The sequence below is a fragment of the Protomyctophum bolini genome, assembly GCF_963924005.1.
Source record: "Protomyctophum bolini genome assembly, chromosome: 18".
Classification (NCBI taxonomy): Eukaryota; Metazoa; Chordata; class Actinopteri; order Myctophiformes; family Myctophidae; genus Protomyctophum; species Protomyctophum bolini.
Window position 1 is genome coordinate 1,095,001 of NC_137879.1, and position 25,000 is coordinate 1,120,000.

Consider the following 25,000-nt stretch of genomic DNA (forward strand, 5'->3'; position numbering starts at 1 on the left):
AGGAAGAAGAAGCCTTTGATCATGTTTAACCCCAATTTCCCGAACCCGAATTTCTAAACGCACAGAAAGAATGGTGGTTCTTTAACGCATTCTGACCCGAGATCAGATTCTAAAAAGAAATCTTAAATCCTGACAGTTTAAAAAAAATAGCAGACCTACAAGCTCATAGCGCGCCACTCGGTGGCGCGCTATGAGCTTGTAGATCTGCTGTTTTTCAATAGCTAAAGCACGACGTGATGCTATAACACCAAAATGGGTTCCCGTTCAGAATGGGTTAAAAGAATAATCGTCAAAAGTACGACTTTATAACAAATAAAGGTGTTTTAGTCGTGTTCATTTTCACCTGGCTGTCGGTGTGCTCCGGTTGGCTGGATCCCCTCCTATCAGAACGCCCGCTCATACCGCCGTCACCTCCGTTTCCTGGAGAGAGAGACATATAGGCAGAGAGAGAGAGAGAGAGAGAGAGAGAGAGAGAGATAATGTAAAATAAAGATATTAGATTAATTGAATAATTAATCAACTATAGTGACATTGTGATGTCATTGTGATGTCATTGTGATGACACACCAGGTGGGTGTGTCCTACCAGGTGTGATTGACAGGTGGGCGTGTCCTACCAGTGTGATTGACAGGTGGGCGTGTCCTACCAGGTGTGATTGACAGGTGGGCGTGTCCTACCAGTGTGATTGACAGGTGGGCGTGTCCTACCAGTGTGATTGACAGGTGGGCGTGTCCTACCAGTGTGATTGACAGGTGGGCGTGTCCTACCAGTGTGATTGACAGGTGGGCGTGTCCTACCAGTGTGATTGACAGGTGGGCGTGTCCTACCAGTGTGATTGACAGGTGGGCGTGTCCTACCAGTGTGATTGACAGGTGGGCGTGTCCTACCAGTGTGATTGACAGGTGGGCGTGTCCTACCAGTGTGATTGACAGGTGGGCGTGTCCTACCAGTGTGATTGACAGGTGGGCGTGTCCTACCAGTGTGATTGACAGGTGGGCGTGTCCTACCAGTGTGATTGACAGGTGGGCGTGTCCTACCAGTGTGATTGACAGGTGGGCGTGTCCTACCAGTGTGATTGACAGGTGGGCGTGTCCTACCAGTGTGATTGACAGGTGGGCGTGTCCTACCAGTGTGATTGACAGGTGGGCGTGTCCTACCAGTGTGATTGACAGGTGGGCGTGTCCTACCAGTGTGATTGACAGGTGGGCGTGTCCTACCAGTGTGATTGACAGGTGGGCGTGTCCTACCAGTGTGATTGACAGGTGGGCGTGTCCTACCAGTGTGATTGACAGGTGGGCGTGTCCTACCAGTGTGATTGACAGGTGGGCGTGTCCTACCAGTGTGATTGACAGGTGGGCGTGTCCTACCAGTGTGATTGACAGGTGGGCGTGTCCTACCAGTGTGATTGACAGGTGGGCGTGTCCTACCAGGTGTGATTGACAGGTGGGCGTGTCCTACCAGTGTGATTGACAGCGCTCCAGTCCAGGCTGTCGGACAGGAAGCTGTGCAGACGCGCCGACTTGCCGACACCGTTGATGGTGATGATGTCATCGTCCACCCTGTCCCCTGATTGGCCCAGTCCCGAGTCCTCCTGGTCGTGATTGGAGGAGAGCAGCAGTAGTCCCACCCCTCCGTTACCTAGGTTACAGAATGAGGATGGACGGCCATTGGTCGGTTTGCGGTTGCGTGACGCACGTGTGTGTGTGTGTGTGTGTGTGTGTGTGTGTGTGTGTGTGTGTGTGTGTGTGTGTGTGTGTGTGTGTGTGTGTGTGTGTGTGTGTGTGTGTGTGTGTGCGTGTGTGTGTGTGTGTGTGTGTGTGTGTGTGTGTGTATGTGTGTGTGTGTGTGTGTGTGTGTGCGTCTAGTCATTGCTAATATCCTAATGAAGCGTTTGGCGTTCGGCCCAAAGCGAAACACTGACTAGACTGTTTTAATGAAGGACATGAATCAATAAATAAGAAAACAGCATTATTTTATTTTTATTTTTTTGCTACTATGACACAAAAAGTGTGGAACGCCCTACCAACAGCCATTAAGGAACTATAGTGGCCCTCTGGAGTGAGTGTGGAACTATAGTGGCCCTCTGGAGTGAGTGTGGAACTATTGTGGCCCTCTGGAGTGAGTGTGGAACTATAGTGGCCCTCTGGATTGAGTGTGGAACTACAGTGGCCCTCTGGAGTGAGTGTGGAACTATAGTGGCCCTCTGGAGTGAGTGTGGAACTATAGCGGCCCTCTGGAGTGAGCGTGGAACTATAGTGGCCCTCTGGAGTGAGCGTGGAACTATAGCGCCCTCTGGAGTGAGTGTGGAACTATATAGAGGCCCTCTGGAGTGAGTGTGGAACTATAGTGGCCCTCTGGAGGAACCTCTGCATCAGGTCTAAAGAGCTGTGATTCTCACCCAGGTTGTCAAAGTCGTCCATGTACTCCTGGCTGGCGTGGTTTCTGTCCAGGGAGGACGTGGAGGAGAGGGACATGTCCTCCAGAGTCTCCCCCAGGACAGACTCCTCTCCCTGGGATAAAGGCTCAGCAGAGACCCCCTCCTCCTCCTCCTCCTCCTCCAGGGTCTCCCCCAGGACGGAGTCCTCTCCCTGGGACGGCGGCTGAGCAGAGAGCGCCTCCTCTGGAGCCTCTGGGGTGCCGTCTGCGAAGACCGCCCGATAAAAACATAAAAGGAAAAATTAAAAACATAGCGTTCACCTGACCCGCTTCGGTTCTGGACTGTTAAATAAATAAAATAAAACTAAACACATCAAAAAACAAACAAATATAAAATCTCTGTAATGTACAAACAGGTAGGGTCCATTTGGTTCCATTTGTACACTGCTATAGATGTATACATCTTCTCTTATGGGGGTCCCTGGCATATCATTTCTAATGGGGGTCCCTGGTGTATCATTTCTAATGGGGGTCCCTGGTGTATAATTTCTAATGGGGGTCCCTGGTGTATCATTTCTAATGGGGGGTCCCTGGTGTATCATTTATAATGGGGGGTCCCTGGTGTATCATTTCTAATGGGGGTCCCTGGCATATCATTTCTAATGGGGGGTCCCTGGTGTATCATTTCTAATGGGGGGTCCCTGGTGTATCATTTCTAATGGGGGGTCCCTGGTGTATCATTTCTAATGGGGGTCCCTGGCATATAATTTCTAATGGGGGTCCCTGGTGTATCATTTCTAATGGAGGTCCCTGGTGTATCGTTTCTAATGGGGGTCCCTGGCATATAATTTCTAATGGGGGTCCCTGGCATATCATTTCTAAAGGGGGTCCCTGGCATATCATTTCTAATGGGGGTCCCTGGCATATCATTTCTAATGGGGGTCCCTGGCATATCATTTCTAATGGGGGTCCCTGGCATATCATTTCTAATGGGGGTCCCTGGCATATCTTTTCTAATGGGGGTCCCTGGCATATCATTTCTAATGGGGGTCCCTGGCATATCATTTCTAAAGGGGGTCCCTGGCATATCATTTCTAATGGGGGTCCCTGGCATATCTTATAATCGACTACGATAGCTGATCAAATGACTCATGATCGATATCGACCAATCATCTCCTACCAGGGCTGTGGTCCGTGGTGGAGGGGGGCGTGTCCTCCAAAGAGCCCCGCCTCCCACTTCCTCTTCCTGTGGGACGCGGGACGACCACGATCACTTCCGGGTCGACCCACGGAGGCACGCCGGCCCTCAGGGGGCGGGGCCGGCCGATGAGTGACGGGCGCGACAGCCTATAGGATCCATGGGGGGGAGGAGGAGGAGGGGCGGAGCCTGGAGCCGCCGGGCCCGGTAGGAGGGACTTCCTCAAGGAGGCGGGGCCTGGTGGGGCGGGGCCGGCCACGCCCAACCTAGACGGTACAAAACACAATTTAGGACGATTCTACAAATGTCTTCTAAATCCTGACAGTTTTCTATATCAGTCGTTCTCAAACATTTTCATGTCAAGGACCCCCAGAATAAGGGCCTCCCTGCCCCACCCCTCTCCCATTGTTTATATTGTGTTTAAGATCCAAGATGGCCGCAACACCAGGAGGGGGTGGGGGAGGAGGTGAGCGGGCGGGGTCGACATATGTCGTTCACACATTCAAGACACGCTGTCTTGTGTTTGTCTTGTGTCTGCATGTGTTTAATGGCCGCTCCAATGCATTTCCAATGGTAGCCCATATGGTTTGACCAAACATTTTGTTCAGACACAAGTCAGGTGTCAGACACAAGGCAGGTGTCAGACACAAGGCAGGTGTCAGACACAAGGCAGGTGTCAGACACAAGGCAGGAGTCAGACACAAGGCAGGAGTCAGACACAAGGCAGGTGTCAGACACAAGGCAGGAGTCAGACACAAGGCAGGAGTCAGACACAAGGCAGGAGTCAGACACAAGGCAGGAGTCAGACACAAGGCAGGAGTCAGACACAAGGCAGGTGTCAGACACAAGGCAGGTGTCAGACACAAGTCAGGAGTCAGACACAAGGCAGGAGTCAGACACATGGCAGGTGTCAGACACAAGGCAGGAGTCAGACACAAGTCAGGAGTCAGACACAAGGCAGGTGTCAGACACAAGGCAGGTGTCAGACACAAGGCAGGTGTCAGACACAAGGCAGGTGTCAGACACAAGGCAGGAGTCAGACACAAGGCAGGAGTCAGACACAAGGCAGGTGTCAGACACAAGGCAGGAGTCAGACACAAGGCAGGAGTCAGACACAAGGCAGGAGTCAGACACAAGGCAGGAGTCAGACACAAGGCAGGAGTCAGACACAAGGCAGGTGTCAGACACAAGGCAGGTGTCAGACACAAGGCAGGTGTCAGACACAAGTCAGGAGTCAGACACAAGGCAGGAGTCAGACACATGGCAGGTGTCAGACACAAGGCAGGAGTCAGACACAAGTCAGGAGTCAGACACAAGGCAGGTGTCAGACACAAGGCAGGAGTCAAACACAAGGCAGGAGTCAGACACAAGGCAGGAGTCAGACACATGGCAGGTGTCAGACACAAGGCAGGAGTCAGACACAAGTCAGGAGTCAGACACAAGGCAGGTGTCAGACACAAGGCAGGAGTCAGACACAAGGCAGGAGTCAGACACAAGTCAGGAGTCAGACACAAGGCAGGTGTCAGACACAAGTCAGGAGTCAGACACAAGTCAGGAGTCAGACACAAGTCAGGAGTCAGACACAAGTCAGGAGTCAGACACAAGGCAGGAGTCAGACACAAGGCAGGAGTCAGACACAAGGCAGGTGTCAGACACAAGGCAGGTGTCAGACACAAGTCAGGAGTCAGACACAAGGCAGGTGTCAGACACAAGGCAGGTGTCAGACACAAGTCAGGAGTCAGACACAAGGCAGGTGTCAGACACAAGGCAGGAGTCAGACACAAGGCAGGAGTCAGACACAAGGCAGGAGTCAGACACAAGTCAGGAGTCAGACACAAGTCAGGAGTCAGACACAAGTCAGGAGTCAGACACAAGGCAGGAGTCAGACACAAGGCAGGTGTCAGACACAAGGCAGGAGTCAGACACAAGGCAGGTGTCAGACACAAGGCAGGAGTCAGACACAAGGCAGGAGTCAGACACAAGTCAGGAGTCAGACACAAGGCAGGAGTCAGACACAAGGCAGGAGTCAGACACAAGTCAGGAGTCAGACACAAGGCAGGAGTCAGACACAAGTCAGGAGTCAGACACAAGGCAGGTGTCAGACACAAGTCAGGAGTCAGACACAAGGCAGGTGTCTTGAACGCAGCCCAGTAAGGGGCATATGTCGACCCGGCCCACTCACCTCCGCCCCCCCCCCCCCCCCCCCCCCTCCTGGTGCGGCGGCCATCTTGGAGACTAAATACAATATAAACAGCGGGAGAAGGGTTAATTACCGCCGCCGACCCTCATCTGAAAATATGTTGTTCCAGAAGACCAAGTTATTTTTTACTTTACTAATTATGATTTCGTGCAACAGGATAACATTTTGGCGACTGACCTTCGACCTCCGTCGACATCTTGGCCGTCCGGCCCTCGCGTTGTAGCTCCTCCCCCTCCTCGTGCGGTCGGCGGCGTTGGTGGCGAGGAGGAGGAGGAGGAGGAGGGGGCGGGGCTTCGTGGGGACCCGCCCCGCTCCGCGGCCCGGTTGAAGGAGTAGGAGCGAGTACCGACGCTGAAGACAAGTAAAAGTACCAACACAAAATGTACTGGTGTCAAACATGTACTCGAAGTGCCACAAGTTAAAGTACTCGTTGGTACAGAAAAAAGAAAGGTTTTTGTAATTTTATTTTTTCCGCACATTGTCGATTTTCTGTGGGGTAAAAAAAACACACAACTAACCTTGAAGTGTTGGAGGCCCGAGGGAGAGAGGTGTGTGGGGCGATCGACGGGCCGGTCCGGACCTGCACGGGTCACATGATCACAGAATCACAACTTTAACCACTAACTCCACCACCTCTCAAACTGTCTGCTATAAAGCAGCTAACTCCACCACCTCTCCCCCTCTCAAACTGTCTGCTATAAAGCAGCTAACTCCACCACCTCTCCCCCTCTCAAACTGTCTGCTATAAAGCAGCTAACTCCATCACCTCTCCCCCTCTTAAACTGGCAGCTAACTCCACCACTTCTCCCCCTCTCAAACTGTCTGCTATAAAGCAGCTAACTCCACCACCTCTCCCCCTCTCACTCATGCAAGTAATTGACAATATATAAAAAAATATATATAAGGTTTTCTTAATTTCCTGAAAAGGTTCAATTTGGAATTTCCTGAAAAATGAACATTTTGGAGTTAGGTGGTGTCTCCCTGTCCCTCTAGACCAGAAAGCACACAGGCTTGGCCACGCCCCTCTAGACCACGCCCCTCTAGACCACACCCCTCTAGACCACGCCCCTCTAGACCACACCCCTCTAGACCAGAAAGCACACAGGCTTGGGCAGTAATTTGGTTTTATGATAAAAAAAAAATCCACAGACACATTTTGTGTCTGCGCACGGATGGACACACTGGTGCCCCCTGGTGGCCGTGAGGAGCAGTACCTGGCTGAGACTGTGAGAACGGAGGCGGTCCTCCAGGGCCGCGGCACCGCCCCCCGGGAGGAGCGGAGACCCGGGACCGGAGCCGGAGCCGGAGCCGGGCTTAGAACCCGCTCCGGTATCCGAGGGCTTCGCTCCGGGTTTTGAGCTGGTCTGAACGGAACCGGCAGGAGTCTGAAGGAAGGAGATTAGAGAGAGTTAACGAAAACTAACAAAACCACGAAAAAATAAATAAATAACTAAAAAAACATTTTCGTTATAACTGAACTAAATCAAAACTATGACTAGATGAAGTGCGGGTTGTGGCCTCCTGGTGGCGCTATAATAGGACAGGTCTCCACCAGGGCAGGTCAGGTCGTGGCCTCCTGGTGGCGCTATAATAGGACAGGTCTCCACCAGGGCAGGGCAGGTTGTGGCCTCCTGGTGGCGCTATAATAGGACAGGTCTCCACCAGGGCAGGTCAGGTTGTGGCCTCCTGGTGGCGCTATAATAGGACAATGTGAAAAGGGTGCCATTTCTATAAAAGGTGTTATTGATGATATTTCATGTTCTATGACTTTAATAATAAGTCAACTTTATCACATTTGGAAATAATCTGATCATTTCATGATGTATTATAGGATTTTCACATATTTCATTGATAACGATAGTCTTGCAATTTGATATTTATTAAAGTAGATATTTGACAAGGGCTCCTAGGCTAAATTTCAATAGCTGACGCTAACAAACCGTCATGCAAAGAATTACGGTTTTATCCGCAATTGCACCATCCTTCCACTAGATGGAGCCACCGGACTAAAGGATCCAGAAGTGTTGTAAACCTTGGTGTGAAGCCTGGGGGAAGCCAGTCTGCTCCGGCTGGCCGGCTCCGCTCTGCTCCTGGTTTTGGAGAGAGCCGGACTCTGCTGAGGCTTGGACGGCCGGGCCGTCACTCCGGCTCCTCCTCCTCCGGTCGATCCGCCTCCGGGTTTACAGCCAGCCAGCGTCCTATTGGACCAAAAGGTTAAGGGTTTACAGCCAGCCAGCGTCCTATTGGACCAAAAGGTTAAGGGTTTACGGCCAGCCAGCGCCCTATTGGACCAAAAGGTTAGGGTTTGTCTTCCCTAATTCAGTTTTAAATCTGCTGTAAGCTATATCTTTTCAGTATTTATCAACATTTTAATGACCTCATGTTTCTATATCAGTGGTTCTCAAACTATTTCATGTCAAAGACCCCCTGAATTATATGCATTTGGCCTCCGACCCCCATCTGAAAATATGTTGTTCTAGGGACCCCCCCTCCCAGAAGCAAAGATTTGAGTTCAAAACGTTCGCTCTGAAAGAATATGGAACAGTGGAATATCTATAGTTTCATTATACAGTATAGATATTCCACGGTTACTTTCTTAGCTTACGCATGTTTCATGATAAATGCTTTTTATGTGATGTATTCCCATGCTTTTTGTTCTTGCTTAATGTAAGTCGCTCTGGATTAAGAGCGTCTGCTAAATGCCTAAATTGTAAATTGTAATATATAGTATATTCAAAGATTTGAGTTCAAAACGTTTCGCTCTGAAAGAATATATATTCAAAGATTTGCGCCGCATTCTCACGATAAAAAAAAAATAGCAGACCTACAAACTCTTAGCGCTATGAGCTTGTAGATCTGCTATTTTTCAATAGCTAAAGTACAACATAATGCTTTAAAACACCAAAAGGGGCGCTCCCGCCCAGACTGGGTTAAAAAAAGGAGAAAAAAATATATATTTTTCCAAACAAACTAAAATGAAACAATTCCAAAACTCTTCTGACCTGGTATTGGACGACGACAGTGATGTCACAGACCAGCCGAAGCCGAAGCCCCGCCCCTTTCCCGCCACGTCGCCGCCGCCGCCCCCAGGCTTCCTATTGGCCTGCGGAGGAGGAGGGGGGGGGGAGGGGGCGGGCTCATCGCTCCATCCCGGCCTCCGATTGGTCGCCGGAGGAGGAGGAGGGGAGTGGTCTTCTCTCTCTCTCCTCCACTTCAAGGAAAACGGAGGGATGCGGATCGAACCATTCTGATAGGAGGAGGAGGGGGAGGGGGAGGGGGAGGGGTTAACGATGCGGATCGAACCATTCTGATAGGAGGAGGAGGGGGAGGGGTTAACGATGTGGATCGAACCATTCTGATAGGAGGAGGAGGAGGAGGGGGAGGGGGAGGGGTTAACCATGCGGATCGAACCATTCTGATAGGAGGAGGAGGGGGAGGAGGGGTTAACGGGTTAAAGGACCACTTCACCACTTTTCAACATATCTTCATATAATAGGTCCTCACTAATAATCATGATAAAATGGCACGATTTTTTTCTACTCGGTCTGTGTCTCATAGGAGGGCTGTGGGCAGTTCAGAAAACGTCTTCCAGTGACATCATCATTAGGCAGATTTTTTTTTTATCGTGAGAACGATGGCTTCCATTTTCGCATTGCAACTTTTCAGGACTAGAAAGCCTGCAGTTTTTATTAGCTTGTATTTCCCCATCAATGATGTCACTGGAAGACGGTTTCTGAACTGCCCACAGCCCTCCTATGAGACACAGACTGAGTAGAAAAGAATTGCGCCTTTTTAGCATGATTATTAGTGAGGACCTATTATATGAAGATACAGTAGGTTGAAAAGTGGTGAAGTGGTCCTTTAAGTAATAAAAAAGAAATAAAAACTGAAACAAAAGAGTAAAATAAATAATAATAATAATAAATTAATAAATTAATAAATTAATAAATTAATAAATTAATAAATTAATAAATTAATAAATTAATAAATTAATAAATTAATAAATTCATAAATTCATTAATAATAATAATAAATAAATAAATATATCCCAAAGTGTTCCAACCTTGGAGGAGGGGGCGAGTTGGTATGTTCCTGTCGGGGGCGGGGCCTGGGGTTGATTGGCAGCTCCAGCGGTCCCGGTGCCCGGGGGGACGGGGTTGGTGGTTGCCGCGGTAACGGGTCCGGGGCGGGAGGAGGTGAACTTGGGCAGCCTGGAGACCCGTGGCGGTTATGACGGAAAAGCTTAGTTTTAGTCACATTCTATTCTAGTCACCCATAAACGTCATACGAGTTTAGTCGATTAAAGGTATATTCAGTGATTTCACTCAAAAAAACGTTTTTGCCTTGGGACCCAAGCTTTCATCCAATCAGGATAGAGAACCAAAAACGAAACCTAAGGTTTTTTGACCCCCAGGGGTTAACTGGGGACAGGGAGGAACTCCTTATATGGTCAGCACACTCTATAGTAGAGAGGATTATCACAACAAAACCAAAAAAAATAAGTGATATTTGAATTAAGTGAAATCACTGAATATACCTTTAAATCTAGAGTTGATTAAGTCGACTGAAATGTATTTTGGCGGTCATTTGGGGGGGGGGGGGGGGGGGGGTGCAGAGAGCGTTAGAGAGGGCACTTTTGGACAGAGAGAGTGAAAATAGCAGATCTACAGCGAGCGACGCGTTTGAGAGCTTGTAGATCGGCTATTTTCGAGCCTGCGACCCTGGCCTGCACTCTTTAGCTATAGAGCACCGAAGTCCAGACGTAACTCGCTCATCCCGACGATTCCCCTCCTGGTTCGCGGAAGTAATTTCTCTATGGAGAATAACATGGGGTGATCTTAATATCGTCTACTATAAGCGTTGTGATCCAAAAATAAACAAGCTGTCTCTGCGTTATTGTCAGGGAGGTGTCTCTGTATCGTTTGCAACAGTCAGTCACTCATATATGATACAGTCTGCTTCTAGAGAAAATCTAACTAATTCAGCAGCAGTAACATTAGCGTTTTCTCTCGGTCAGTTGATTCTTCATATCCATATGAGTGAAGCGGCCGGGGTGACATGTTTATCTTTCAAACACAGTTGTTATATGAGGCGATCTAAAATCGCCTCAATGGGGATTTCAATGCAACTAAACCAATACATGAACCTGGGGACTGGCGCCCTCTACTGGAAGTGACGTCAGACTTCGGTGCTCTATTAGTGGAGATGCGGGTGTGTAACGGCGTGGATTCATAAACACGTGTGTTTGACGCCATTTATATAATTATGGGACCTTCAATTTAGTGTAACTTTTATTCTATTTATGTATCGTACGATCATTACAAACATAATAACTCTGAGGGTACAAATTATGGACCCGTTACGGTCCATTTGATTCCCCAAATGGAGAACAAACCAATAATACGAGTAAGACGCGCGAACGCGGGAAGCGAACGCAGATCGTAAATTTCAATAACAATTAGAATAAATTGTGTCCATATATGGGCACAAAAGGGGCCAGGTCAACAACAAACAAATCACTGGCCCCTTTTGTGCCCATATATGGAGCTGAGTGGACCTGGCCCCTTTTGTGCCCATATATGGAGCTGAGTGGACCTGGCCCCTTTTGTGCCCATATATGGAGCTGAGTGATTGCTGATGCAACACACTCCATATTTGGATAGCGGGACAGACAGACACACAGACAGACATGATCTGCTAGGTCTCATAGTAAGTGCTCACTGGGTTCGCAATCTTTTTTTTTTTTTTTGAAAAAAATAAAATTAAAAAAATAATAAATAATCCAGTAGCAGTCCCTCAGTGGAATGTGGTCACATTTTTCGTCATATAAACCAACACTATACCTGGAGACCATGGTGGGCATGATGGTGGTGGGAGGGGCTACGGCCAGAGGAGGCGTGGTCAATGACATCAGAGCCCGCCCTCGTCACCATGGAGACACTGGGGGAGGGGGGGGGGAGGGGGTGGGGGGGGAGAAGAGGTGTTAAAGGAACAGTTCACCTCTGGAAGAAACTCAATGTTAAATGTTAGAATCTGATCTCAGGTCAGAATGGGGTTAATCAGACCAGTGTGTGTCCAGTGGAAACCTCGTATGAATCTGATCTCAGGTCAGAATGGGTTAAAGGGTGGGAAGCAGGGAAATGTACTTTTAAAAATAATGATGCATATTATCTATAAAAAAAGGATGTCCAGAAAAAATACAATATTTAGGCACAGTTGCAGTTGAAGTCCAAAGTATAGTTAGCCAGTAGATGGCGCACTTTCACCGTGTCGATGACGTAAGAAATATAAGAAATATAATTATGTGAACACAGCTCCGCTTTCACCACACACACACACACACACACACACACACACACACACACACACACACACACACACACACACACACACACACACACACACACACACACACACACACACACACACACACAGCAGTTTCTCTGCGTCAGCAGCAGGTATCAGACCTCTAGCATTACAGCATCCTGTGTGTGTGTGTGTGTGTGTGTGTGTGTGTGTGTGTGTGTGTGTGCTAACCTCTATTTCCAGTGGCCAAGGAGAGAAATACGCCAAAATATGCAAATCTGTCTGTCCGTCCGTCCGTCTGTCTGTCTGTCTGTCTGTCTGTCTGTCTAAACTGACGCTAAAAGCTAGCTGATGCAACATACACACGCACGCGTGCGTACGCACACACGAGGGGGCAAAGGTCACTGAGGCATTATATTTAAGATGTCACAACAACACTGGACAAAGGTCTGTTACACGCACGCACACACACACACACACACACACACACACACACACACACACACACACACACACACACACACACACACACACACGTGCGCACACAAAAACAAAAACACACACGCACGGACACACTCTTTTAGGATTTTAGGACAGACAGACAGACAGACAGACTTTACAAGGGTTTTCCGTACATCAATTATCTATTAGATACAGGATATGTGAACACACAGAGAGAGAGAGAGAGAGAGAGAGAGAGAGAGAGAGAGAGGGGGGTGTGGTCCCAACTCTGTCTGTCTGTCATTCAAGAGAACACAGTGCAGTGTATACAGATAGACATTGCCCTGTAGTGGCAGGGTGTGTGTGTGTGTGTGTGTGTGTGTGTGTGTGTGTGTGTGTGTGTGTGTGTGTGTGTGTGTGTGTGCGTGCGTGCGTGCGTGAGGGGTTAGATTGTTTACATAGACTGTGCATTACATTCACCCATTCACACACACATTCACACACCTTTACATATAGACTGTGCATTACTTCGTCTCGTTCCTCACCGCATCCCTGTCGTGGCAATAATCACGTTAAACAACACCCGCTATAATAATCACGTTAAACAACAACACCCTCTCGTGTAATATTGCTTAATAATTATCCTGTACTGTATGAGAGCGGTCTTCATGCACCATTATGAAATTATGACCTGGGCTGATCAATGACCATAAAGATCTATCTCTGTATCCGATCAATAAAGATCTATCTCTGTATCCGATCAATAAAGATCTATCTCTGTATCCGATCAATACAGATCTATCTCTGTATCCGATCAATGACAATACAGATCTATCTCTGTATCCGATCAATAACAATACAGATCTATCTCTGTATCCGATCAATAAAGATCTATCTCTGTATCCGATCAATACAGATCTATCTCTGTATCCGATCAATGACAATACAGATCTATCTCTGTATCCGATCAATAACAATACAGATCTATCTCTGTATCCGATCAATGACAATACAGATCTATCTCTGTATCCGATCAATGACAATACAGATCTATCTCTGTATCCGATCAATACAGATCTATCTCTGTATCCGATCAATACAGATCTATCTCTGTATCCGATCAATACAGATCTATCTCTGTATCCGATCAATGACCATAAAGATCTATCTCTGTATCCGATCAATAAAGATCTATCTCTGTATCCGATCAATAAAGATCTATCTCTGTATCCGATCAATAAAGATCTATCTCTGTATCCGATCAATACAGATCTATCTCTGTATCCGATCAATGACCATAAAGATCTATCTCTGTATCCGATCAATAACAATACAGATCTATCTCTGTATCCGATCAATACAGATCTATCTCTGTATCCGATCAATACAGATCTATCTCTGTATCCGATCAATGACAATACAGATCTATCTCTGTATCCGATCAATACAGATCTATCTCTGTATCCGATCAATGACCATAAAGATCTATCTCTGTATCCGATCAATAAAGATCTATCTCTGTATCCGATCAATAAAGATCTATCTCTGTATCCGATCAATAAAGATCTATCTCTGTATCCGATCAATAAAGATCTATCTCTGTATCCGATCAATACAGATCTATCTCTGTATCCGATCAATAAAGATCTATCTCTGTATCCGATCAATAAAGATCTATCTCTGTATCCGATCAATACAGATCTATCTCTGTATCCGATCAATGACAATACAGATCTATCTCTGTATCCGATCAATACAGATCTATCTCTGTATCCGATCAATACAGATCTATCTCTGTATCCGATCAATACAGATCTATCTCTGTATCCGATCAATGACAATACAGATCTATCTCTGTATCCGATCAATAAAGATCTATCTCTGTATCCGATCAATGACCATAAAGATCTATCTCTGTATCTGATCAATAAAGATCTATCTCTGTATCCGATCAATAACAATACAGATCTATCTCTGTATCCGATCAATACAGATCTATCTCTGTATCCGATCAATAACAATACAGATCTATCTCTGTATCCGATCAATGACAATAAAGATCTATCTCTGTATCCGATCAATACAGATCTATCTCTGTATCCGATCAATAAAGATCTATCTCTGTATCCGATCAATACAGATCTATCTCTGTATCCGATCAATACAGATCTATCTCTGTATCCGATCAATGACAATAAAGATCTATCTCTGTATCTGATCAATAAAGATCTATCTCTGTATCCGATCAATGACCATAAAGATCTATCTCTGTATCTGATCAATAAAGATCTATCTCTGTATCTGATCAATGACAATACAGATCTATCTCTGTATCCGATCAATGACAATACAGATCTATCTCTGTATCCGATCAATGACCATAAAGATCTATCTCTGTATCCGATCAATACAGATCTATCTCTGTATCCGATCAATAAAGATCTATCTCTGTATCCGATCAATACAGATCTATCTCTGTATCCGATCAATACAGATCTATCTCTGTATCCGATCAATGACCATACAGATCTATCTCTGTATCCGATCAATACAGATCTATCTCTGTATCCGATCAATACAGATCTATCTCTGTATCCGATCAATACAGATCTATCTCTGTATCCGATCAATAACAATAAAGATCTATCTCTGTATCCGATCAATGACAATAAAGATCTATCTCTGTATCCGATCAATACAGATCTATCTCTGTATCCGATCAATACAGATCTATCTCTGTATCCGATCAATACAGATCTATCTCTGTATCCGATCAATACAGATCTATCTCTGTATCCGATCAATGACAATACAGATCTATCTCTGTATCCGATCAATGACAATACAGATCTATCTCTGTATCCGATCTCCAGTCATTGGCGGCGTCATGTCTGCCGATACCGATTCCGAGCCATTCCGATATTACACAGACAGAAGACCACAATGGAAACAAGCCTATATAGGCCCTATAGGGGCAATCAAGTATTCAATCAATATATCAATACATTAATAACCTGGTCTCTTTCCCAAGTGTCTGTTTTCACACCTGAATGAGACACACTAGATGTACACATTAAATGTAGAACAAATGAAATTAATGTAAAGTTTTCATATTTGATTTGGCTTTTGTTCTAGACTAGAGTTACTAGACAGACTCTCTCTCTCTCTCTCTCTCTCTCTCTCTCAGGGCGTGCCTCTGTGTGTGTGTGTGTGTGTGTGTGTGTGTGTGTGTGTGTGTGTGTGTTCTGGAACAAGACATTCAACATTCACACCCATTTCCACACACACAGACACACCTAGTCATTAAAAGGGTGGTGTGTGTGTGTGTGTGTGTGTGTGTGTGTGTGTGTGTGTGTGTGTGTGTGTGTGTGTGTGCGTGCGTGCAATCTATGGAGACAAGAGACCAGGTCTATGGAAACAAGCCCAAAAAGAAGCAACCAGTTTCACCACTATTGGAAAAAATCACACCCGTGTGAAGTGAGGGGCGCTAATATATTAAAGTCTAACTCATGCTGATTAGGTGATGTCATGGTGATGTAAAACAAACGGTGCAAACACAAACATTAAACGCCATTAACAATAAAGAGACAATATGATGTACGTTTTCCCTTCATTGTCAATGTGGCGTTTGGTGAAAGAAACTCCTTGAAAATAAGCAACCACGCTTCAGAAACAAGCCCAAATAAGCAACTATGCTTCAGAAACAAGCCCAAATAAGCAACTATACGCTTCAGAAACAAGCCCAAATAAGCAACCACGCTTCAGAAACAAGCCAAAACTAAAGCAAGGTGCACCTATATGCATATTATGATATGTTACGGGAAAACGAAGCCCAAAGGCGCTTTAATAAGCAGAACTGCAAACCAGCGCTGCGGGGCTAATTTGCATGGGGGAAAACATGGTTCGGTAGCAGACTGGTTTGAGCTGGTTAAAACATGCTAGTCCGTCCCAATCTGAGCATTTTAAAGGGATTCACACATATGGAAATGATTGGCCCATAAAATGACAATTTAGCCAATACCGATATATGTTAATTTAGTTGTTGTTGTTGTTTTTATTTCCCTCTTTTTTGGGGCCAGAGAAAATAATACAAGAAATAAATGTTCAAAATCTACAGCTTGGTAGACCAAAGATAACCACCACACCAACATATAATCTACAGCTTGGTAGACCAAAGATAACCACCACACAAACATATAATCTACAGATTGGTAGACCAAAGATAACCACCACACCAACATATAATCTACAGCTTGGTAGACCAAAGATAACCACCACACAAACATATAATCTACAGATTGGTAGACCAAAGATAACCACCACACCAACATATAATCTACAGCTTGGTAGACCAAAGATAACCACCACACAAACATATAATCTACAGATTGGTAGACCAAAGATAACCACCACACCAACATAGAATCTACAGCTTGGTAGACCAAAGATAACCACCACACCAACATATAATCTACATTCTACAGCTTGGTAGACCAAAGATAACCACCACACCAACATATAATCTACAGCTTGGAATATACCAAAGATAACCACCACACCAACATATAATCTATACTGCTTGGTAGACCAAAGATAACCACCACACCAACATAGAATCTACAGCTTGGTAAACCAAAGATAACCACCACACCAACATAGAATCTACAGCTTGGTAAACCAAAGATAACCACCACACCAACATATAATCTACAGCTTGGTAGACCAAAGATAACCACCACACCAACATAGAATCTACAGATTGGTATAGACCAAAGATAACCACCACACCAACATAGAATCTTCAGCTTGGTATAGACCAAAGATAACCACCACACCAACATATAATCTACAGCTTGGCAGACCAAAGATAACCACCACACCAACATATAATCTACAGCTTGGTATAGACCAAAGATAACCACCACACCAACATAGAATCTACTGCTTGGCAGACCAAAGATAACCAACACACTAACATAGAATCTACTGCTTGGCAGACCAAAGATAACCACCACACCAACGCTTATCATGTACGCTTATCAACAACAGAATATCGGCTGCCGACTGCCGTCAGTTTTATTCGCCAATATACCGATATATTGACCCATATCGGTATATTGCAATCGCAATAACGGCCGATACATATGGCCTACTTGTGCGCAAGCAGAGCACGCAAACGTACTGCCATTACAACTGCCGTTGTGAATCCTTTAGAGCCGTTATTTACCTTATATACCAACCGTAGTTACGTCACCATCGCATCAACAGCCAATAACACCCGACACCCAGCATTTAAAACACGATACGACGTAACACCACCACTGAAACCTATCTTAAAGGGACACTTCACCCTTTTTGCAAAAAAATATATGTTAATGACGTTTAGGAGCTTTAGAACACTTTCCTGGGGGTCTTTATGTGTGTAATATGTGGTTTTAGATATTTTAGATTGTAGCAGTGAGCCTGTTGTCTCTGATGTCATGGACACTGGGCTCACTTCCTTCCTGGACTACTTGTTGTCTCAGTAAGACAGCTCTCCCCCCTATCCACCAAAGAATTATGGGAATTGTAGTCCAGGAAGGTAGTGAGACCAGTGTCCATGACATCAGAGACAACAGGCTCACTGCTACAATCTAAAATATCTAAAACCACATATTACACACATAAATACCCCCAGGAAAGTGTTCTAAAGCTTCTAAACGTCATTAACATATATTTTTTTGCAAAAAGGGCGAAGTGTCCCTTTAATTAGGCCTGAAAAAATGTCTTCTGAATATGTTGTTCCCGGGACCCTCCCCCAGAAGCAAAGATTTTGAGTTAAAAACGTTCGTTCTGAAAAAAGAAAATATTCCAAATTTGAGGCACATTCTGCACAAAATAGCAGACCTACAAACTCGTAGCGCGCCAGATCTGCTATTTTTCAATAGCTAAAGCACGACATGATGCTAACAACCAAAATGGGTTCCCGCCCCCAAGATGGGTTAATTACGTCACCATCGACAGCCAATCGGGGACCACCGAGGACACGGCCTACATACCGTACATACATACATACAATACATACACAGCCGACCATCCATTAAATACAGCTTTTAGCGACGGACCATGATGTCATGATGACATCATGATGACATCACGATGACATCATGATGCCAGGACAGAGATTGAACTCATACAAGATAAACAAGGGAAACTGGAACTGAAGCCAATTAAGATATACTCCATCTCTCCTGATTTGGCTGAAATTGGTGTGGTGGTATTGACATGCATTAGTCTAGTCTACGGACCCCCCATTTAATGGCGTTACTATCTCTGGGACCCCCAACTTATATTGTAAAATCAATGTTATTTTAACCCTGAGACCAACTGGAACCAAATGCAGCATAATAATAGTCCATTTGGTTCCAAACTATCATTTAGCCATGGGGACCCCGTGGAACCCCCTCAAGGACCCCTGGGGGTCCCCGGACCACCTGGAACCCCCTCAAGGACCCCTGGGGGTCCCCGGACCCCATGCACTTTGGGCTGCCTTAAAGTACAAATTATACTCGAGTATCAAGTACAGGTAGGCCTACTACTTCCCACCATATTGCAGGTATTATTTATGAGTAGCATCATGTATTATATATATATATATTAATAAACATTAAGGATATTAAATACAGGATTAAACGGTATAATTAACTTACAGTGCAGATGATTCAGCATAGACGATGAAGATGATGACGATGATGACGACAGGGGCTCCATGATGGGCTCAGAATGAACCGTCTGATAATCAAACGATGTGATTACAGTTCATATCCTCATTAGATTCATTCATTCATTCATTAATTAAAGGTCCATTTGGTCACTCATTGAAAGACGTGGTGTGACGTCCATCTGTTTCTTCACCTTCCGGTGTCCCCGGGCCGGTTAGATTACCGACTGTTATACCGAATACTGTCTGAAACGATAAACCGACGATTCGGATCACGATATCGTTAAATCCGTCCCAGGTATTGGTTCCATACGAGACGTTTTGTTTCAACAACAGAAAAAACAACAACCCCAAAACATCCACTTTTTTAGATATAAGTTCTCCTCCGTTCAGAACCCTGCTGTGTGTGTGTGTGTGTGTGTGTGTGTGTGTGTGTGTGCCTTCACATGGACCCGTGCGTGTGTGTTGTTGTAGTGTACGTGTGTGTCGTAGTGTACAGTAGCCTACGTGTGTGTGTGAGTGTGTGTGTGTGTGTGTGTGTGTGTGTGTGTGTTGTGGCGTGTGGAACAGAACACCGGCTGACTCTCTGCCTCACAGGGTGTGTATTTTTACCACGGATAAAATGCACAAGGATGAGGTTTTGCAAGCTGGTTTTACACTTGCTGCTGAAAAGACATTTTCATCATAAAACCAATGTAAAAATGCGGCAAATGCCTTAGATCTCTTGACCACTATATGTCTGTCTGTCTGTCTGTGTGTGTGTGTGTGTGTGTGTGTGTGTGTGTGTGTGTGTGTGTGTGTGTGTCTGTCTGTCTGTCTGTCTGTCTGTCTGTCTGTGTTGTAATTGTAAACACTAACATGCCTAACCAACACAGTTCCAGGTAAAAAATATACCCTATGATGTAATGTCCTGCGCTCTTTGCTGCTGAATCATCCACGCGCCATGCGCGCGCACAGCACACACACACACACACGCCACACAAACACACACGCCAACGGAGGCGCGCGCGAGCACCTACCGCATGTACGTGCGCGGGCACCGAGAGAGCCAGCTGACGATGACGTCGGTGTAAACTTAACCCGTTCCTGCCTGACTCACATAATTCATGACAAGCGACGTGTCGTGCTTGCAGAAGGCAGTACCACACCGTGGTACCAGGCAGTCATTATTTGACGTGCAGGTCGTAATTACGGCTTAATTGACGTAATTAATATCAGTATATAGACTAAGACTATAGACTTAGGGCCTTTCTATCTGTCTGTATGTCTGTCTGTTTTTGTTTAAAAAAAAAGTCAAAGCTCGCATTTACCAGCTTACATTTTACAGTTTAAAAGAATACAAATACAATGAGTGCATTCAGCACCTTTCTAAACTGGGCTCTGACTTGAACCCACATGATCTCATGTTGTCTGAGGGACAGCGTTATGTCTTAAGGCCGATTCATACTCCTATTTTAGAGCCCAATAAAAGTGGGTTCGGGGCTGTAGAGCCTACAATGTGACGTCATTTGGCTCTGTAGAGCCTACAATGTGACGTCATTTGGCTCTGTAGAGACTACAATGTGACATCATTTGGCTCTGTAGAGACTACAATGTGACGTCATTTGGCTCTGTAGAGCCTACAATGTGACGTCATTTGGCTCTGTAGAGCCTACAATGTGACGTAATTGGGCTCTGTAGAGCCTACAATGTGACGTCATTGGGCTCTGTAGAGACTACAATGTGACGTCATTTGGTTGTGTGTTCAAATCACGGTCAGAGGCTAGCGTTTGACCTCTGACCTTGACGTGATTTGAACACATAACCTTCTGATCTGGAGTCAGTTCTACCACATCAACATGAGTTAGACTTTAATATATCGGCGCCCCTCACTTCACACGGGTGTGATTTTTTTGGATCAAGACAAGCTGGAAAGTTTTAAACAAGCCAAGTCTATGGACTTTGAATGCTTGACATAAACAGACATTAGCAGGCACCGCTCACTGCACACAACATGTGATTCTTTTAAATTATTGAGTGGTTCTCAGGGGAACCTCTGGGGGTCCCCAGGTTCCCCAATGACCCATAGTTAGGAACCAAATGGACCCCTACAAGGCCCATTGTGTCTCCACCAGGGCGAAGGCCTGCCCTAGGGGGAGAGTATGTGTTGCCCTCCGTCCGTCCGTTACCAGCTAATCTCCGCCACCGTTGGCCCGATCCATGCCAGACTTCGCACACACACTCCCTGGATGCCAACGATGAACCTCTGCCCAAAATATTCCTCAGCGGCCTGTTATAGCGCCACCATGAGGCTGATTTAGGCAAAACACTTTTCTGTGGATTACTCGTATACACATTTTATCAGTCAATCAGATCAATCAACTAAAACATCACTCTAAGGACCTTAAAAAAACCCAAACCAAAACAATACCTTTTACATTTTTGACTGAAGATGTTCGATATATTTATTTAAAGTTTTTCAATTAAATTTCAATTTCTATCGTGACATTTTTATTATTCTTTTATTTTGTTACAAGTTGTTCCTCATCGTCTGATCTGGAGTCAGTTTGTCATGCAGTGGAAGAGCTGAAAAAACAGTGGTTCCCAAATGGTGGTCCCGGGGACCCCCAGGGGTCCTTGAGGGAGTTCCAGGGGGTCCCCAGCTACATGATAGTTAGGAACCAAATGGACCCCTTATGGGTCTGTAACTCTGAGAGCGTACAAATGGAACCAAATGGACCCTTATGGGTCTGTGACTCTGAGAGTGTACAAATGGAACCAAATGGACCCTTATGGGTCTGTAACTCTGAGAGTGTACAAATGGAACCAAATGGACCCTTATGGGTCTGTAACTCTAACTTAAATTAACAGTGGTTTTACAATATGAATTGGGGGTCCCAGAGATAGAAATGCCATTAAATCGGGGGGTCCGTAGCATAATGCGTGTGAAACTGGGGGTCCTTGAAATTAATGTGTTTCAGAATCACTGCTAGAGTCGTATAAATCCTCCCTTATCGGGGTCACTGGCTTATGTTTTCAAATGGGGGGTCCGTGGCCTAATAAATGTTGATTTGGGGGTTCCAGAGAGGGGTCCGTGGCCTAATACATGTTGATTTGGGGGTTCCAGAGAGGGGTCCGTGGCCTAATACATGTTGATTTGGGGGTTCCAGAGAGGGGTCCGTGGCCTAATAAATGTTGATTTGGGGGTCTTTGACACGGAAAAAGTTTGGGAACCACTGCTGAAAAACACAATGTTTTGATTCTTTTTGTGAGCCTGTTTAAAAAAAAAATGATAAGAAATAAGACCTTTATGAGAGAAATAATAAAATGTCTTTGTACTTTCACAAACATGGTCAAAAACTAAAAAAAAACAAACAAACAAAACAACAACAACGTAGAAAAGCCGATCTACAAGCTCACGTAGCTGATGTATATAGACAGCTATATTCTTATTTTACTTTAGCGTAGAGCCTCAGAGCGCTTGGAGCTCTGATAACAGAAGTAACAGATTACTCATTTCATAGCGATAAAAAATAACCACACTATTGATTTATAGAGAAGAACAGCACGCACTTAACACAATAAAAGCACTTTTACCACAATAAAAGCACCTTTACCAAAATAAAAGCACCTTTACCAAAATAAAAGCACCTTTACCAAAATGAAAGCACTTTTACCAAAATAAAAGCACCTTTACCAAAATAAAAGCAACTTTACCAAAATAAAATCACCTTTACCAAAATAAAAGCACTTTTACCAAAATAAAAGCACCTTTACCAATATAAAAGCACTTTTACCAAAATAAAAGCACCTTTACCAAAATAAAAGCACCTTTACCAAAAATAAAAGCACTTTTACCAAAATAAAAGCACCTTTACCAAAATAAAAGCACCTTTACCAAAATAATAGCACTTTTACCAAAATAATAGCACTTTTACCAAAATAATAGCACTTTTACCAAAATAAAAGCACCTTTACCAAAATAAAAGCACCTTTACCAAAATAAAAGCACCTTTACCAAAATAAAAGCAACTTTACCAAAATAAAATCACCTTTACCAAAATAAAAGCACTTTTACCAAAATAAAAGCACCTTTACCAAAATAAAAGCACCTTTACCAAAATAAAAGCACCTTTACCAAAATAAAAGCACTTTTATCAAAATAAAAGCACCTTGACCAAAATAAAAGGCGAGGGGAGTCGTTACATGCAGTGGAAAAGAGCCAGTAGAACAACTGGTTCTCAACATGAGGTCCGGGGACCTGAAGGGGTCTCAAATAGACCTCCAGGGGGTCCCACATGGACCCTTACGGGTCTGTGACTCTGAGAGTGTAACACATGGAACCAAATGGACCCCTTATGGGTCTGTGACTCTGAGAGTGTAACACATGGAACCAAATGGACCCTTACAGGTCTGTGACTCTGAGAGTGTAACACATGGAACCAAATGGACCCCTTATGGGTCTGTGACTCTGAGAGTGTAACACATGGAACCAAATGGACCCTTACAGGTCTGTGACTCTGAGAGTGTAACACATGGAACCAAATGGACCCCTTATGGGTCTGTGACTCTGAGAGTGTAACACATGGAACCAAATGGACCCTTACAGGTCTGTGACTCTGAGAGTGTAACACATGGAACCAAATGGACCCCTTATGGGTCTGTGACTCTGAGAGTGTAACACATGGAACCAAATGGACCCCTTATGGGTCTGTGACTCTGAGAGTGTAACACATGGAACCAAATGGACCCCTTATGGGTCTGTGACTCTGAGAGTGTAACACAACAATAGATTTAATTACAAGTATATTTAATTTGTTTTCAATTCATGAAAAAACATATAATTTATACTTTTTTTTTTTGGGAACCCTCTCAGAGTCACAGACCTGTAAGGGTCCATTTGCAGCCCCACTAAGGGTCCCATTCCGACCGTCCCGGGGGTCCCCGAACCCACCGTTGAGAAACGCAGCGCAAAAAAAAAAAAAAAAAAGGTCCATTCATTTTAATTATTAAATCCCCCCTCCCCTTCCCCCTCAGTCCGAGGTTATACGTAGATTTTAATTCATAATTTCATCTCTCTCTCTTTTTCTCACTGCGCAAAAAAAAGCATGTATTACGGATGTGTATATTACAGGAAACTCCCGTTAAACTTTCCAACAAACTAGCTCATAAACTCCCCAATTGTACCATCATCACACCTGTATATTACCGTAATATTAACTGTATATATACCATCACGCCATGTATATTACCGTAATATTAACTGTATAATATGCTGCTGAACTTGAGGTTTACGGGGGAAAATCTACTGCCCATAATTTCCCGTTAATAATAACTCCTCGTTTCACGCAGTGTCTCTCTCTCTCTCTCTCTCTCTCTCAGGCGTAGACGCACTTGTGGATCTTGAGGTTCCTCTTGTCGCTGTACCTCTTGCCGCACTTGTCGCAGATGTACTGCTTGCCCCCGGCGTGCACGTGGCGCTTGTGCGTGCGCAGGTGGCTGCCCTGCGAGAAGGCCTTGCCGCAGACGTCGCAGCCGTAGGGCTTCTCGCCCGTGTGGATGCGCACGTGCAGCTTCAGGGAGTTGGCGTTGTTGAAGCGCTTCTCGCAGAAGTCGCAGCTGAAGGGCTTCTCGGCCGAGTGGGTCCGCCCGTGGGAGATGAGGCTGGACTGCTGGCTGAAGCACTTACCGCACTCTGGAACACACAGGGTTAATTATTATATTACTACCGCATTATGGAACACACGGGGTTAATTATATTACTACCGCATTCTGGAACACACGGGTTAATTATTATATT

The 25,000-nt window shown here is 45.2% G+C and overlaps 2 protein-coding genes across 6 annotated transcripts in view; both read right to left on the reverse strand.

The window, feature by feature from the left end:
* The window catches only part of LOC308333364 (uncharacterized protein), a 32,750-nt gene extending 13,187 nt beyond the window's left edge, over positions 1-19,563 (reverse strand). For both annotated transcript variants that reach the window (XM_080789731.1, XM_080789730.1), the window contains exons 1-12: positions 19,211-19,563; positions 11,618-11,714; positions 9,838-9,985; positions 8,777-9,021; positions 7,807-7,972; positions 6,989-7,159; positions 6,293-6,354; positions 5,952-6,125; positions 3,557-3,840; positions 2,399-2,641; positions 1,459-1,638; positions 344-420 (exon numbers count right to left, since the gene is read on the reverse strand). In XM_080789731.1, coding sequence (XP_080645857.1) covers positions 344-420; positions 1,459-1,638; positions 2,399-2,641; positions 3,557-3,840; positions 5,952-6,125; positions 6,293-6,354; positions 6,989-7,159; positions 7,807-7,972; positions 8,777-9,021; positions 9,838-9,985; positions 11,618-11,685 — 1,818 coding nt within the window. In that variant the 5' untranslated portion in view covers positions 11,686-11,714; positions 19,211-19,563. The remainder of the gene's footprint in view (positions 1-343; positions 421-1,458; positions 1,639-2,398; positions 2,642-3,556; positions 3,841-5,951; positions 6,126-6,292; positions 6,355-6,988; positions 7,160-7,806; positions 7,973-8,776; positions 9,022-9,837; positions 9,986-11,617; positions 11,715-19,210) is intronic.
* Positions 19,564-24,244: 4,681 nt separating this feature from the next.
* The window catches only part of LOC308332580 (uncharacterized protein), a 16,267-nt gene continuing 15,511 nt past the window's right edge, over positions 24,245-25,000 (reverse strand). For all 4 annotated transcript variants that reach the window (XM_080788541.1, XM_080788543.1, XM_080788540.1 and 1 more), the window contains one exon: positions 24,245-24,895. In XM_080788541.1, the coding sequence (XP_080644667.1) occupies positions 24,579-24,895 (317 nt within the window). In that variant the 3' untranslated portion in view covers positions 24,245-24,578. The remainder of the gene's footprint in view (positions 24,896-25,000) is intronic.